At 38.3% G+C, this 17,579-nt stretch overlaps 1 protein-coding gene across 1 annotated transcript; it reads left to right on the forward strand.

The window, feature by feature from the left end:
• Window positions 1–3,329: 3,329 nt before the first annotated feature.
• galr1a (galanin receptor 1a) lies at window positions 3,330–13,235 on the forward strand. Its single transcript, XM_086079665.1, has 3 exons — window positions 3,330–4,243; window positions 4,338–4,403; window positions 9,233–13,235. Exons 1-3 carry the CDS (start codon window positions 3,584–3,586, stop codon window positions 9,551–9,553), a joined length of 1,047 nt encoding a protein of 348 aa, XP_085935791.1. The 5' UTR covers window positions 3,330–3,583; the 3' UTR covers window positions 9,554–13,235.
• Window positions 13,236–17,579: the final 4,344 nt, after the last annotated feature.

Here is a 17,579-nt window from a genome sequence, read left to right on the forward strand (position 1 = left end):
TGGGAGACACAGCAAAGAAGGAGTTGCATCAAGGTATACCCTAAACAGAAAAATGCTGAATTATTACATCTTCTCTTTTCAGCTACTGTGCAATTGCTGTTGGTAGAGCACAAAGGATATGCTCCTGTTTCGTTTTCTTATACACAATAGTCCAATGAAACCCTATCCTGTAAAAAGGCTGAAAATTGAAGAGTAGAAGAGCACATTTCTGTCATGGCAACCAGTGTCTGTAGTGGAAATGTTATACAACCATTACTTGTCAGCGTTCCAAAGCAACTTTTTCCAGCATACACTGTAAAAAACAGATGTAGTATAGCAAAAATTTTGATGGATGATGGATTTTACAGATTTCCCCCCGTATTTTTAAATTATTATTTAATTTACAAAATTAGACTGCAATTTTACATATTAAATGCAAAATAACTTGAAATCCCAAATGATGAAAACACTAGAGTTGTCTAATCACAACTTAATTTTTTTTATTAATCATGATTAATCACTATGCCTTTTATCAATATTTTTTGCCCGCCAAATTTGAAGATACCTTAAACGTAACCATCCGCTGACAAGCTAAAGGATCATCTGAGGTAAAAAATAATGGTGTGATGAATATGCATTAATACATGATTAATGCAATATTTTTTTGTGATTAATCAATGAGTTAACGCTTTAATTTTGACAGCACTAGAAAACAGACACAATTTAAGTTCTTTACAAATAAAAAAAACATTAGAATACATATATTTATTGTTAAAACAATATTATCCAATTTCACAAATATTTGTATTTTAAGTGAATACAGTAAACTGTAAAATGGAAAGGAAAAAAATCATTTTAATCATTTTAATTTTACAATAAATTATCTTTTAATTGACTAATGTCAATGTTACAATCTTCCCATAGGGTCACCACCGGTGGGAGGGGCCAAAGGGGTCGGATGCATAGTGAGCTGGGTGGTAGCCAAGGGCGGGGACCTTGGTTGACCGATCCCCGGCTACAGAAGCTAGCTCTCGGGACATAGAATGTCACCTCTCTGGCGGGGAAAGAGCCCGAGTTGGTGTGTGTTCAGGGGTTCCGGAGAGGAGGTCTCGTCTGGAAGTCCAATCTCGGATTCAGGAGGAGCAGTGTGGTTTTCGTCCCGACTGTGGAACAGTGGACCAGCTCTACACCCTCGGCAGGCCTCCAGGGTGCATGGGAGTTCGCCACACGAGTCCACATGTGTTTTGTGGATTTGGAGAAGGCGTTCGACAGGGTCTCTAGGGTAGTCGTTTGGGGGGGGGGGGGCTTCTGGAGTACGGGGAACCAAGCCTCTTGATACACGCTGTTCAATCCCTGTACAACCGGTGTTAGAGTTTGGTCCGCATTGCCATCAGTAAGTCGGATTACTTTCCAGTGAGGGTTGGACTCTGCCAAGGTTGCCCTTTGTCGCCGATTTTGTTCATAACTTTTATGGAAAGAATTTCTAAGCGCAGGCGTTGTGGGGGTCCCGTTTGGTGGCCTCATCTCTGCTTTTTGCAGATGATGTGGTGCTGTTGGCTTCTCCAACTCTCACTGGAGCGGTTCTCAGCCGAGTGTGAAGCGGTTGGAATGAGGATCAATCAGCACCTCCAAGACGGATCGGTGCAGCGTCTGCAGTGATGCGGACTCTGCTGCTCCTCCGCGTTGAGAGGTGCCAGCTGAGGTGGCTCGGGCATCTGGTTCGGATCCCTCCTGGACATCTCCCTGGAGAGGTGTTCCAGGCATGTCCCACTGGTGGGAGGCCCGAGCGACGAACCAGAACACGCTGGAGAGACAATGTCTCTCGGCTGGCCTGGGAACACCTTGGGATCCCGCCTGTGGAGCTGGTTGAAGTAGCTGGGGAGAGGGACATCTGGGCTTCCCTCCTAAAGCTGCTGACCCCGCAACACAACCTCGGATAAGCGGTAGAAGATGGATGAATGGATGGCTAACTACAATTACTGTAATGTGCTAGATCAAGGGTGGCCAAGTTTGGTCCTTGAGAGCCATTATCCAGCCTGTTTTCCATGTTTCTCTCCACTAACACACCTAATTCATGATGACGATCGTTATCAGGCTTCTGCAAAGCTTGCTGATGAGCTGATCATTAGATTGAGCTGCGCTGAAGGAGGGAGACATGGAAAACAGGCTGAATAGTGGCTCTCGAGGACCAAACTTGAGAGGGTGAACAAGATGCAAAGCAAATAAATGGCGTTGAACTTAGGGATGCTGGCTCTGCATATGGTGCATCAACACTACAAACTATATGTATACATTTCATGTGATGTAAAATTACCAAAAACAGCGGTAGTTGTCTAGTATCACTGAGGTTGTGGGTTTGATTGCCTTTGTGACCATGTTGAAGTATCCTTAAGCAAGATACTGAATCCACACTTGCTAATGAGTAGTCAAAAGCAGTTTGAGGACCTCGTAAGATGAAAAAGTGCTATATAAATGAATTACCATGACAATGAATTGTTGCAATTTTAAACCCAATATTTAGTTTTACAACAGTTTTTTTTACATGTTTTGAAAGATTAATCACATTATTTTTTTGTGTCAATACACATATATATGTTATGTTACATCAAACACAACCTCTTAGTAGAAGTACAAGAAGTAGCTTTTTGGAGACAGACTTGGAGATGTTTTGAAATTAAATAGTTTTTGTTGTTGTTGTTTGTTTGTTTGTTAGCACATATCTGTCTCGCCTCTCTGCTTCCATGCAATTGGGTCCTCAACGTTGCCAAACATCTCACATCCAATTTTGGTATTTTGGTTGACTTATTTCACTAAATGACAGGGACAATGATGAAATCGGCCCTGCATGTTTACATGGGGTTCAAGGCACGGGCCACCACACACTAAACTATGAGCACATCATATCTGGTATCTGCTTTCCTGTCGGCTAGTCCATCTGACCATTTTTACCATTTTAAAGGCAAACATGTGAATACGATTTTATGATGGATAAGATAACTAGACTACATGTTGAGGTCAAAACTGATACAGGTGTTTATTTGAGAATACTTGTGTCATCTCACGATGAATGCATGATCCCAAAGGAGTCCCTTATTTGAAGAGAATCCAACTCAGAGGGCTCATCTTTCTGAACAGACAGAATTAAATAAGACAGTAAAAATTGTATTTGACATTTTTGAACACGTAATGAAGTCCGATCGAATTGCATTTTAAAAATAAAGTGAAAAAAACATCAATGCATTTGGGGTGCTAATTTGATGACGTTGTTGCTCAGACCAGCCCCTGAAATAATCCGAGGGTGGGAAAAGTGCAGGCGCTGAAAAGAAAAATCTCAGAAAGGTTGCGCGCGTTTGGTGCGCAAGCATCAAGCGTGGTGTGCACTTGGAGACTCACATTTAGACGTCTGATTAATTTCCAAATGTTTAAATGTAATGCATATTGTGATGCAACGAAAGGAGTACACTCTGGGATTCTTAAAAACTAATCAATCGTCACGAATTCTGAGTATGTTCGTACGGGAGCTCCCGTGACGAACGGAGGAGCAGAGGCGAAGAAAGAGCTCACAACGATTCGTTTGGCAACCTTGCAAGTTCTGAAGTAAATCATGAATTTTACAGAGTCGCTGTGGCTCATGGAAGAGCAGTGGAGCCTCAACCGAACAGAGGAAGAGAAACTTTTATTCGGGATCGGCACGGATAATCTCATCACGCTGGTGGTGTTTTGCCTCATTTTCGTGCTGGGCGTGCTGGGTAACACTCTGGTCATCACCGTCCTGGCTCGGAGCAAACCGGGAAAACCGCGCAGCACCACGAACATCTTCATCCTCAACCTGAGCATCGCGGACCTGTCCTACCTGCTCTTTTGCGTTCCCTTCCAGTCAACCATCTACATGATGCCCACTTGGATCCTGGGCGCATTCATATGTAAATTCATCCACTATTTCTTCACGGTGTCCATGCTGGTCAGCATCTTTACTCTCTCAGCCATGTCAGTGGACAGATACGTGGCCATCGTGCACTCCAGAAAGTCCTCCGCCATCAGGGTGGCCAAACATGCCTTCATCGGCGTGGTGGTCATTTGGATTCTTTCTCTGGCCATGGCAGCGCCAATTATGTATTACCAGAACATCTTTCACGGGGGAGAAAACCTAACCTTTTGCTGGGAAGTGTGGCCAGACCAAAACCAGAAAAAAGTCTATGTGGTTTGTACGTTTGTTTTTGGCTACGTTTTGCCACTGCTGCTCATCTCATTTTGCTATTCAAAGGTAAGCACATTGATGATTGATTGGCTATTTGCTCTTTATGGGCATTACTGAACAATTTATCTGACTTCTGTTACCTTTATGTCGTTGTTTGCAGGTTTTAAAACATTTGCACAAAAAGCTGAGAAATATGTCCAAAAAGTCTGAAGCATCAAAGAAAAAGGTATGTTTAATAGGTATTTACAATTCCCTCATACAAGATGGGCTGATCAATAATTTACTGTCAAGCATACAGTACATTTTATTTAGAATAATAAGATTATATACTCATAAGGTGTACTGTATACCGCAATTAAATGCACATTTAAAGGGGATGTCAACCCAATAATTGTCTATACAATAATATGTTCTATCTGGTTAATATTGCGATTGTAGGATATAATTTAAGCAGCAAAATCCAACCATTTTCATCCATCTCACCTGTTCTTTGGTCATGTGATTTTTGTGAACTAACGTCATGCAGCCGACAAATTCAGCCTACGGAGGACCCAGCCTTGTGAATTTGGACACAAGCATAGTGTGTATGTGTGTTGTCCGCTTGTGTCCTTTGGTCAGTTCAGCAGCGCAACCTGATAAGTACTTTGCGATAAAAACAGAGGTATGAGCAACAACTACATTTGAAAGCAAACACATTCAACCACATGCAACACTTTTATTCTATCCATAATGGTGACATTTTCCGATAATCACTTCTACAACATTCTGAGGAAATCACAATGCCCCGTCATTGGTGAGCTATTTTTAGAAAAGTCCCTGGCTAGTAATGTGGTCCTTTGAGGCAACCTGGTGACCCCTGGCTTACATATTCAGAGTCTGGGCATCAACATACCCCAATTGTGCCCGTGATAGTAGTAACCCCAAGACTCCTCAAGTCATCACATTGTCAACTGTGAAATAATTTGAAGCTAAAACAGTGTAAGTGATGGTATAAGTAAATAAGTGACAATTTCATAGTCAAAAGATAAAAATACTTTTGAATCTCCTTGCGAGCTGTCTATCAAAAACTGAGTGTCTTCTCTCCTTTTTGTGTAGTGTTTAATAAATGTCTAACAGGTAAACCTGACAATGATCAACAGTTTATTTTTTTAATGGTATTTGCATGCTCCCAATCTTACACTCAGATAAATCTTAAATATGCATTTGTTGACTTGGTAGTAACAGCAGGATAGAGCAAGGTAACTCCCACTGTTGTTGCGAAAGGCTGTTTGCTTAGCGAATTCATGTAGCATACAAAGACGCTTAGCGGAATATCAAGTGCTTTCAAAAGCCTAATCAAATTCAAAAGAAACATTTCTTTAATCATTCTTGTAATATGACAATATTTCGCTAGTTATGAAAAAAAAGAAGAGTTTTTTTTGTAAAGATTTATTAAGGTCACTGGTTAATGAGTATGGCCTTGTTTTACTTGGCAAGCAATAATATTTTTAAAATGGATTCTTGACATCCAGATGAGTTGCACAGATAGAAAATTGTCAAATTGAGAGTGTGTCCACATTCTTAAACATTCTGTAAACAGAACAGAAGCAGTGAAAGCTGCAGAGACGACAGAAGATAGAAAATTATCAAATTGAGAGTGTGTCCACATTCTTAAACATTCTGTAAACAGAACAGAAACAGTGAAAGCTGCAGAGACGACAGATCATTTTTTTACCCTATGAGACTAAATTTTGTGTTATAAAACAGGATCTCCTCACAATATCTAAGCATTCAAATTGGCAGCAATCAAATGCACCTGCGTTCACCGCTCATATGCCGGCTCATATTACTCTCAACAAAAATATAAACGCACCACTTTAGTTTTTGCTCCCATTTTCTGAGATGAACTCAAAGATTTAAAACTTCTTTCACTTACACAATATCACAATTTCTCTCAAATATTTTTCACAAACCAGTCTAAATCTGTGAAAATGAGCACTTCTCCTTTGCCAAGATAATCTAGCCCACCTCCCAGGTGTGCCCAGGTGTGCCATATCAAGATGCTGATTAGACACCATGATTAGTGCACAGGTGTGCCTTAGACTGACCACAATAATTGGCCACTCTGAAAGGTGCAGTTTTGTTTTATTGGAGGGTATCTGGCGATTCAGGAAACCAGTCAGTATTAAAATCTTTGAGTTCATGTCACAAAAAATAAATAAATGACTAAAAGTGAAAATAAAAATGTATATAAAAAATATCATTCAAAAATTAAATGCAAAATAAATATAAATGGAAACAAAAACAATATATCCATAAATAAATAAATAAATAAAAGCAAAAAAAACAAAAAAACAACGAGATTAAAAAAATAAATATAAAAATAAATGTTGAAATAAAGACAAAAAATAAATATTTAAATAGGTTTAAATATCAATCAATAAATAAAAACGCTCTGCTTTAGTATCAGTATCTCAGCATTCAAAATACCAGCAATCAAATGCACCAGGACGAAATGTTATGGCGAGTCAAGATGGCTGGCAGGTAGGAGGACGTGTTTTTTTTCCAGATAGTTAAGAGGTTTGTGATTAACAACAAGTTATGTAGGTACAACACTCAAGTCGCAGGTTGTGGTGACAGTGGAGCAGATAGTCGTCCATTGCTGGAGCTCTCCAATGCAAGCCAGCGAGACTTCCTTGTTTGTCGACCCGCTCACTCGACCAATGAAAGGCAGTTTGTAACGGCGGAGTCCAAACCAAGACACGCATTTCCTGGTAGAGCGTCTGCACCATGAAATAAACAAATGTAAGAGCAGAGCGTTTTATTTATTGCTTGACAATTAATTCTATTTATATATTGTTTGTATTTATTTTGCCATTTATTTTTTATTTTTTAATCCCGCTTTTTATTTATTTTATTTTTACTTATATATATTTCCATTTATATTATTATTTTGTATTAATTTTTTTAATTATATTTTTTATATATTTTTTTTATTTCACTTTTAGTCATTTATTTATTTTTAATTTTGGCAGTTTTGGTCCTCCATACACCACCACCATAGGTCACTGGATCCATAACGATGACATCAGCAAACCACTCACCCAAATGACACCATAAATGGTGTCTGCCATCTAGGAATTCATCCGTGAATAGAACACCTCTCCAAAGTGTCAAACACCATCAAATGTGAGCATTTTCCCTCCCAAGTTGCTTACGACAAACTGTAGTCAGACAATGACAGGTGAGAAGAGATGAGACGTGTCTGTGGTTATCTGTTAGGGATGGTCAAGACTTGAAAATTTTATGGAAGCTACCTAAACAAGTAAGCACTGCATGTAACTTATCAAAAGTGTGGGAACCATAACTGATGTGTTTGTGTGACGAGGCTGGAGAAGAACCTTCGGACAATATTGACTCAATGTCTCAACACAATCTGGAAATCTGTTTTTGGACACACCTCTTAACTATGTACTCAATCTAGGGTAGGGTTATAAATGTTAGTAAATTCTACTGTATGTTTGTAACTAGGTTAAGGCAGTTCTGCCCCCAGTGCACAAACGTTCATGGAGCATTCTTGGATGGAACTTGGAAAATAATTTAAAGCCCTGACCTTAACCCCATGGCAGGAACTTGAACCACATACATGTTCTTATATTTACTTCCCTATTCATTTTTGTAGATTTAGATGTTATCTGGTGTACCAAAACTTGTCCACTTTGTGTGGGTTTTTTTTCCAGACCAAAGACATAGTGTAAACTATTGATTCATTTGAATTCCTTTTTTTTGATGTGATTTGGCAGCAATTCATAGCCTCTCTCCAAAAAAACTGAAGGAAAAGTGCCACATGTTTCCCCGGCTCGTTAATCGTGTTCTGTTTGCCACAATGGAGACTAATTAGTTCTGGAATAAGACTAGAGGCTGCTTCAGATGGGAATGCATGTAATTATTATTATTATATGTATTTTTTTTCAATTGCTGACACAATCCAGCTGCCTGACTAACAGTCTTGCATTCCTCTCATTACTGTTAAATTGTCATTAGGCACTTTGAAATAGTGCAACCACAAAGATCATTGTCTGATGGCCACAGTATGATGTCAGGTTATTCTCTTTGACATTGATGGTTTACTCTGCCCACTTTCACATTTTAAACTAGTTTAACCAATTTTGAACTTTAGCCAAACCTTTTCAGATAAAACGTAATTGGGAGCCGACTGCAAGGCAACACATTTAACCTTTCTCTTCTTCTCTTGTACACCTTTAACGAATCCTTTGAATTTAACCAAGCCTGGGATGACATTTCTGAACTTTGAATAACATATTTTTTGCTGACGGTGTCATCCTAATTACGGAATATGTTTGTCATTTTATTCTATAGTTCTTAGCTCATTCACTCCCAGCCATTTTCACTGAAGCAACCCCCTTCGCTCCCAGCTGGTTTACTGGATTTTGACTGATTTTGCAAGGTCCGCAGAATATTCTGTTCTATTGCTATAAAAACATGAAACCTACCAAAAGAAAGATTAGAGTCTCTTCTTTCATCAGGAAAAAAAATATTTCTATCTGTTTCTGTTTTGAAGCAATTAGCATTAGAATATAGCTAAGTTTAATCATTATTCACAAACCTGTTGAAAACACTGGGAAAAAGAACTTGTTGCAACATGGCCCTGGCTGATCTCTTATACTCTGCTGCCACCTGCTGGCCATTTTTTGTAACAACTACCATTGCTTTAACCGACCTCTTCATATTAGAAGCTGTCTCAAAGCCTTCTGTATGCACACGTTTTTTGGGAGTGCAGGACAAAGTATTAAAACATATTTATACGTTTTTGGGTTTGCATGACTTAGTATTTAAGCGCCTCATTGATACAAATTAATTGAAACTGATCTATGATGCAATTGATTCTCCGGTACAGAAGTGTTTCATACACAATTTTGATGACAAGAGAAAACATTAAACAACAATCTCAATTTAGCAAGCAAATTTGCCTCACACTCTTGTTAGCTTTGAAGCGGAGGGCACGATGCACTAACAATGCTCTGTGTTCTTTTCTTCTCATGTGGCGGCTCTCAGACAGCTCAGACAGTGCTGGTTGTGGTGGTGGTGTTCTGTCTTTCATGGCTCCCTCATCACGTGATTCACCTCTGGGTTGAGTTCGGGACCTTCCCGCTGAACCAGGCTTCCTTTTTGCTGCGGATTACCGCTCACTGCCTGGCGTACAGCAACTCATCTGTTAACCCAGTCATCTATGCCTTCCTATCAGAAAACTTCAGGAAGGCTTATAAGCAGGTGTTCAAATGCCAGATCGGCACTGAAGATATGCCGTTTAATGAGATCAAGGAGAGCCGCAGCAAGGCAGATGCACCGCCTTCAACGAACTGCACTAATGTTTGATTTGAGGTGTGTTCACAAGTGAACTCAAACTTTTACAAAATAAAAGTGAATTGAAGGATACAGCGACAGGCCAAAATTGTAGATATTTCGTGGTTGTTGCCACAACTTTTCCACATAAGCGCTGTAAGGTTTAAATTATTTACACAATCTTGTCAATTTAATACATAATGCTTTCAAATGTAATCTGTTCTTGCTTAACTTGATGTATGCACCCTTAAAAATCAACATAATGTAATGGAACGTTCTTCCTCTATGAAGAACTGATTGGATATTGACGTTATTTAAAGATACATTGGGGAGTTTGTCACTTTTTTACTCATGACTGCCACCTCTGGCAGAAAGCGTAACCGCATCCTCTGTGTCAAGTCAAGCTTGTGCATGGTGCACATGCGAGTATGTGCGCTTGAGTAAACACTTCGTTTTGTTTTCAGTTTTCTTGGAGTCTGAGCTGGAGTTTGGGCTTTGCTAGAAGCCGGCCTCTTGTTTTTTAATTTTCTATTCCAATCGTGTCCTACGCTGGCACTAAATGTTGGCGGGGATGAGCATGACATCACCCTCCCCACCACCAAGAAATTGTGGAGCATTCGCCCCGAACTCTCCACACTAAATGGAAGATACAAGCTGATAAAAGGCATGGCTCTTTGTACTCTTCTGGGCATTGGTGGAGTATGCGTGATGTAGAAAACCCTTTAACATGAACATTTTACTTTTGGTGGTAAGTTTCAAGGATTCAGGGTTGTCCCCATATTCTGAAAACATGCAAGTTAGTTGTATTGAAGGGGCAACAAACTTCTTCAAACTGAGAGCTGCCTCTTGGTTACTGATTAATGCAAAAGGCCATCAGTTTGATACACACTTCTGAAGGATACGGATATAAATGTCAATATGAAACTTTATTGCAGGCACGACTCTAGGATATTCTGTCCTGGGATCCTGGGGGCTTGATTGATATAGTGGAGGGGGGGGGGGTGTAAGAAAATAATGTATATATTTTAGAATATCAAATAAAATGGAGGGGTTTAACTGTGGCTACACAGATGTCTGATGGGGCTATAGCACCCCCTAGCCCCGCTGTACTGCCATCCCTGCTTTATTTCTAAGAATCTAAGAATTAAAATTTTCAAATGATAATTTCTACAACATTCCTAGGAAATCACAATGATCCATAACTGCTGAGCTATTTTCAGAACAGGCCTGTGGGCGGATCATGTGGTCCATGGAGACGCCCAGGTACCCCCAGGCATGATATTGGTGACCCCTGCACTAAATTGCCCAGAGGTGTAAATGTGTGTGTGAATGATGCTTGAATATGTGCTCCACGATTGGCTGGCAACCAGGTCAGGTTGGAGACAAACTGTATAGAAAATACATAGACGGATGGATAAAACTGTCCAAGTACTTGTATTGTCATATGCTGATCACCTGATATTGACAAACACATAGGGAAAATCGTTCTTACCACGGTGACTAGTATTGCTAGTGCTAGATATGTCAGAATCTTGAGGGACCTATCTGTTAAATTCAGAATTAAGTTATTTTTTAAATTTAAAAAAAAAAACTTTTTATTTTCATTTTTTAATTTATTATTTTTTAAATTATTATTATTTTTTTTTTTTTTAAGAATGCTCTGCCACTATCGTCCACAATACAGTGTACTGTAAGATTTGAGTTTTGGCTCATTTTCTTGGTATACGAGATGTCTTTTTAGAATTGTTTGAAGTTCATGAAAACAAAATGTTTGTGGATGGGGGGCAGCCACAGAACAATTTGCTGCTGTAGCATGCATATTCCAACAGCATGAGCACTGGAATGCAGTATACTCTATTGCTTAACATTGTGTGCTATTTCCTGCTAAAGTCTTGTGAGGTGTGAGTGTGTAGTTGTTATCCATGGAGACAATAAATGTATTTGATCGTCGAATTTACAAAAAAGAATGTATAGAAAATTGGAGCGCTCATTTTTCTTCTTCTGACTGCATCTAAAAAGGCACAACTGTTTATGTAGAAAATGTTTGACTTTTAAATAGGGTCAACTGTAAATATTAAAGACTGACGAATATGTTCACATAATCTGTATAAAAGTCTCACATTAGTTTGAACTTCTCTACTGAGCTAAGAAGCTATTGGACATGTAAAGTCTCAGATAACTGCTCAGAAGTCTTCTTTGCGGCTCTTTTCCCCAAAGTAGACCCTTCAGACCCGCATTCTTTCTGTTGGGCAAAATTTAATTTTGTTGTTGTTGCTGATTTAGATTATTTTCCCACATAAGAACAACATTGATTTTTTAAATAAAAAATAGATAAATTGGGGGGGCTGTAACGTGATGTAAGCTTACCGAGTTTATATGCAATATTTTGAACATTAACATCATGCAAATAAACTTGCTATTGTGATTGGTTAGTTAAGATCCATTCATAAATCAGAAGCATTGACATCATCCAAATTATGCATTTTATTGGTTTAGACATGTAAATATGTCATGTCCACTGCAACCATTTATGGGTCTGAAGGTTTTTTATTTTTATTTTTATGATGACTGCAAAATTGATTTTACATGATCTTATCTTGAAAGACATGAAATGTTCAAGTACACATTTGATTTTTTTTGTGATAGTTAGTGCCCATATTCTGTAAACACTATCAAATGTAAATAGAGAAAGTATGTTGGTCCTTGCTGAGAATATACAAACGCATACTGCTGATTTTAGGGCACAAAACAAAGGTGCTGTGATAGACTTTTATGTTTGATTTAGTTTCACTATAGCTGTACATGTCTAAAAGATAATGTATATGTAATTTGCACAATGTTCTTTGCTATTGGCAGCATCAATGAAAAAATACAAAACAAAAAAAGACATTCTTGTCTTTTGCTGCTGTGTGTGCTGCAAGAGAGATAAACACAATTCTCTTGCAGTGGTCTAAATCTGATGTTGTTGTTATAGTAATATCAACGATTAATTGTGTCTTTATGCAGTGTATGTATTAAACTCTGTGGCATTTCCACAAATACATATTTTGTTATTACAATTTCAATCTGTGGTTTTCATGTTTAAAATTCCCTTGTGTTTACTTTGAATCAAAATTTTGTTTGCTCATTCCATTTAACTTTATTTCCATAAAAGGAGCCTTGTCTTCATTCCCAGTGAAAGCACCAAGTGATGATTTAGACTTCCTTTGCTCCCACAATGAGTTGAAGGAAAATAACAGAGAAGGTTCCCATCAGTGGGATTCGACCAATAGTTTGTTTTGTTGATCACACAACAGTGGAGGGCATTTGCTGACATCATAGTAATATGAGGTCTTGACCTGATCTCAAGAAATATTATGCAATGACTATTAGATTGAATTGTGTGAACATTTCAGAAAGGAAAAAACGTATACCCACGCACACACACGCACGCACGCACACAACATATCCTGGTGGGCTCTGTGACAATGGTGACCCACATGGTGGATTGCTGTATTAAAGAAGTACAATACAGACACATACTATTGAGAGTCAGGTCAAATGGCCACTCCACCTACAGAAATTTAAAAAGGAAAGACTACTTCAAATTCCTCTAAACGTATTCATAAATTACTTATTTTGGATTGAGAGATTTTGACAGCTAAAAAAATAACCCAAAATGAGTAAATATTTTAATAATCATACTTGGGTAAATAAAGCAATCCAGCATTTTTTGATCAAGTCTGTGGATAATATTTTTTTTTAACAAAACCATTTCATCTGCATACTTTATGATTATATTATTGTTATGCACTTATTTACAATATATATACTGTATAACCTCTGTCTACAAGCCCCAGTGAGATAAGTAGTTATTTTTCTTTCCTTCTTTTTTTTTTTTTAATGATGCATTGAGAAATGTAATATGAAAAATAAAATATATTAAAATCACATATTTTGCACATATTTAATTTATAGCTAAAATAGCTTCTTTTTTTGGTTATACATCTGAATAGGAAGTATTTGGTCCTACAAGCCCCCCCCAGTAGTACTGATGACAAATTGTGGCTCCCAACATTTAAGTTGCCCATAATTGTGGATGGCATGAATCTGATAGAGAATAACATGCTCACATGCACAGCCTCCCCTCAATGTTATTGAGCTTGTTACTGATTTGACTTTGGCAGAAAAGCTTCAAGTGGGCTTCTGCAAGTCACTGAGCCCCACTCATCTCCCCATCCTCAATCAGTGGAAGAATGCACTCATGCTTGAAGAGAAGGAAATATTTTTATAACCAAATGTGATATATACACATCACTCGCTATTTAAAAGGTGTTATATCACAATATATTAAGCCTTCCACAGTTAACTATAGGCATATAATAATTAAATCTTACCTTTAACACCATGGTGATGTAATTTAAAAAAATGAAATATTAGGTATTTTGCTGGCTTTTTTTCTAACGTAAAACGGCCAATTCAGTATAACCCCGCCTCTTCCCGTGTGGTTGCCGCGCCCCTCTCGTCCAAAGCCGGCTGCTGCACGCACCGCCCACAAAACTCTGGAGCGCTGCGTTGGAGCACTCCATTGGATGGATGTTCAATTCTTCAATAAACATTTGAAACAAAACGGCTCCTTGCCGCAAGAAATCGTATTGGAGGAGGAGGAGAGGAGAGGGAAGAAGAGAAAGACAGAGGGGAAAAAACCCAGAGTGGGACACGAAATCCGGACATTCTGCTTACAGGGTGAGCACACTAACTACTACACCATTCATTCAGTTAGGTTCAACAGCGCAGAAATTTTACTTGTAGTTTATACAAGTGTCAGCCACAAACTGAGAATGTAAGACGAGCCATTAGCATTGCAAAAGTGAAGGATAATTGATTGCTTTGAATTCATTTGGACAGAACGTTTACTGATAAAGGCTACTTTTATAACTATTCTGCGAGCGTGGAGGTCTCAAAGAAAGTGGGCGTGTGTTTAGTCCACAGAGGCTGTGCGGGGGTGGGTCCGCACCTGATGACGTCATGGAGTGAGAACCCGCTCGTTTTCTCGGATTGGGAGGGGCTAGTGCTTGGAGAGCAGAATGACCTAGAATTTATCATAGAGGGGTGACTGGAGGAAAACGCCACTTCGGTGATGTTTTTGGTGAGGAATTAGCATTTTAGCTTGGATAAAAGCTCCAAAAAGTTGATTTTTCACAAACATTAGCAGACAAAAAATTGAAAGATGTCTTTCCACAATTCAACAACTGTGTATTTTTGGCTCAACATCATAAGCAGGAGCCACAGCTGGTCCAGATCATTTTCAAAATCAGACAATGGGCTACATAATTTATGGTAACTTTTTAGCGACAGCATCCACAGCTTCACATCACTACATGTAATCCCTTACATACAAGCATAAATTGTAACACCCAACCACGACAACCTGGCTCAGTTATTTTAGAAAGGTTAATGAGAGGCTATGTGAACTATATTTACATTGATGGTACCTAACAGTACACTGGCCTATCATGATCAGCACATTGTCTCTGTCATCACTTTGTACCTCTTTAGGGGCCGCATAACATATGAGAGAAGTTGTCTTTTCTTTTGCGTTTTTATCTTTAACCCTAAATCGATGAATTCATTCGTCTCTAGGAACTGGCATGCAAGGAGCTACAGCTTATATTTTGTTCCTACAACATACTGCTTGAGATAAACATCTTGAAATTTTGTGTTCTGTCACTCATTTTATTGACTCAATCACCCGCAGTGCTTTGTGTGTAGAAGAGCCCATTTCTTTTGGTTTGCTTTAAGGTCAATGTGATTTATGTAATACATGGTGGGCACTGCAAACCTTTGAAAAACCACAGCTGCAAGTCTATTCCCAGAAGCCTATTATGGACAAACAGTGTGGACCTTCAGCTTTACAGGTCAGTAAACAGTGTCTTGCTCGAAAACACATAACACACAATGTAATGAACAAATAGTGGATGCCTTAACCTCAGAGCTAATAGGTGAACGTAATTGCCTTTCATCACATTCTAAAAAATAATTGTTCTTCTGACAATCAATACTGCATTTGTTGACTGAAACCAGCCCGAGAAAATGTGCTACAGGGTGCTGGAATGATACAATAAATAAATAAATACGTGATAAAATCGATTAACTTATCTAAAACTTAAAATAAAATAAATTATACTATGTTGTTCAGAAATTGTGAAGCTTCAGTCCGAATAGGGGAACTTAAAACAACAAATGAACGAATGATACACGGATTGAACTTTCTTGTGTTCACATCTGACTTCAGTGTTTCACAAGGTACATATTTGCTTTTAACTGGTTTTAATACTTATCTCACAGATCAATATTTCTTTGTATGTATGGATACATGTTCCTTTGGAACCCATGGAATTAAATGTGGGGTTCCCCAAGGTTCAATTTTAGGCCCATTACTTTTTAATCTTTACATGCTTCCCCTTGGGGAAGTCATCAGAGACACGGCGTCAACTTCCAGTTACGCTGACGATACACAGCTGTACATCGCTCTGTCTCCTGATGACATGGGGCCTATTGATACCCTTTTAAATTGTATTTTAGATATTAAGTCATGGATGGCAGAAAGTTTCCTGCAGTTCAACCAGGACAAAACAAAGGTTTTAGTCATCTAAAGGTCAGAGAGAGAAACTTTTACCCTAACAATGTGTCAAGAACGTGGGCGTCATTTTTGTCTCTGAGCTGTGGTTTTATTCCTAATATTATTCTATCTTTTTATTGTACTATGGATGTTTTAATCGTTCAGCACCTTGAGTTGCGTTTTAATGTATGAAATGTCCTGTATAAATAAAGTTTGATTGATTGATTTGACATATTTCATATTAAAAAAATCTCATGGCACAGCAACAATCAAAAATGTCACAAAAAGTGAAAACAATTGAATAACTATGTAATGTAGGTTACCTTCTACCATCTACAGTAGTGGAAGAGCATTTCACTGTTCTGCCTGTCACAATATATCACTTGCATAGGTTGCACTGGGGAACAATTTGGGGAAAACACATTCCATTGTGTTAGATTTGTATGCTGATTACAACTAAAATAGGCATGATTAAACTCATCTAAGGCTACATGGCAACGTGTTTGTGCAGTCATAATTGAGAAGTTAACTATTCCATGTTAGTGTTTTATTTACATACATATACATTTATTTAGGATAATTGAACAGCTTCTTTTACTGCCACTTCTGCCAACACGCATCTCTGAACCAAGGCAGCATCCCCCCCCCCCCCCTTCCGTTTTTTAAATATATATATATATATATATTTTTTGAAAACGGGGATCCTGGAGCTCAAAAACCTGACGTGATAAAGAAAAACGAAAATCTATTTTGGATTCTGCACCCAAAAAAAAGTTATTTGGTATCTGTTCCCACTTTTGTTGAACAAAGCTGGATCAGTGTTGAATCCATGTTAAATCAACCTTCTCAACATTGATTTAACATATTTTGCTATCTGGAACATTATTTGTAACAAAAAAATAAATAAATTTTTGACCATTGGTGGGAAATTTGATATTTTTGTTCAACACACCTGATGATGACTTGGAGGGTGATTATGTGAGGGCACCCTAAACGTTCGTAGGAAATTATCCAGTAGCAGGAGTTTCCATGAAACACAGCTTCAACTCCAGTAGAGTATGTACGTCAAGTGTTTGTGAAGAGTGACTGAGGTATTCGCTAATACGACCGTTTGGCTGTTTTACACTTAGGTTAGGTTTTTCTGTTGTGGCCACAAAGTTAGTGGATGATGTACTGCTTCAGCATATATCTGCCCATAATCAGTCAGAATAGAACACCCACTGTTCTTCGGCACGGTGGCTCGAATGTAATAGAACAGATTACACACAACCTAAAGCATTATGATCAAATTTTTTTATTATGTATTACGGTGACCTTGAGTGTCTTGAAAGGCGCCTACAAATTAAATGAATTATTATTATAAATGCATACAACAATCGAAATGAATTTCCTACTGGTGTATCAATAAAATACTGTTTTGGAATTTAGGCCTTTTCTAGCAAGTGAGGTAAATAATCA

Source organism: Leptonotus elevatus, chromosome 6, assembly GCF_054856555.1.
Source record: "Leptonotus elevatus isolate MCC_2025b chromosome 6, RoL_Lele_1.0, whole genome shotgun sequence".
In the NCBI taxonomy this organism is placed as follows: Eukaryota; Metazoa; Chordata; class Actinopteri; order Syngnathiformes; family Syngnathidae; genus Leptonotus; species Leptonotus elevatus.

Excerpts from the sequence above, each read along its gene's own strand:
- galr1a (XM_086079665.1), top strand. The coding sequence starts at position 3,584 with ATGAATTTTACAGAGTCGCTGTGGCTCATGGAAGAGCAGTGGAGCCTC. Across the intron at positions 4,244-4,337 it reads TCTCATTTTGCTATTCAAAG|GTTTTAAAACATTTGCACAA; the intron begins GTAAGCACATTG and ends CGTTGTTTGCAG. Across the intron at positions 4,404-9,232 it reads CTGAAGCATCAAAGAAAAAG|ACAGCTCAGACAGTGCTGGT; the intron begins GTATGTTTAATA and ends GGCGGCTCTCAG.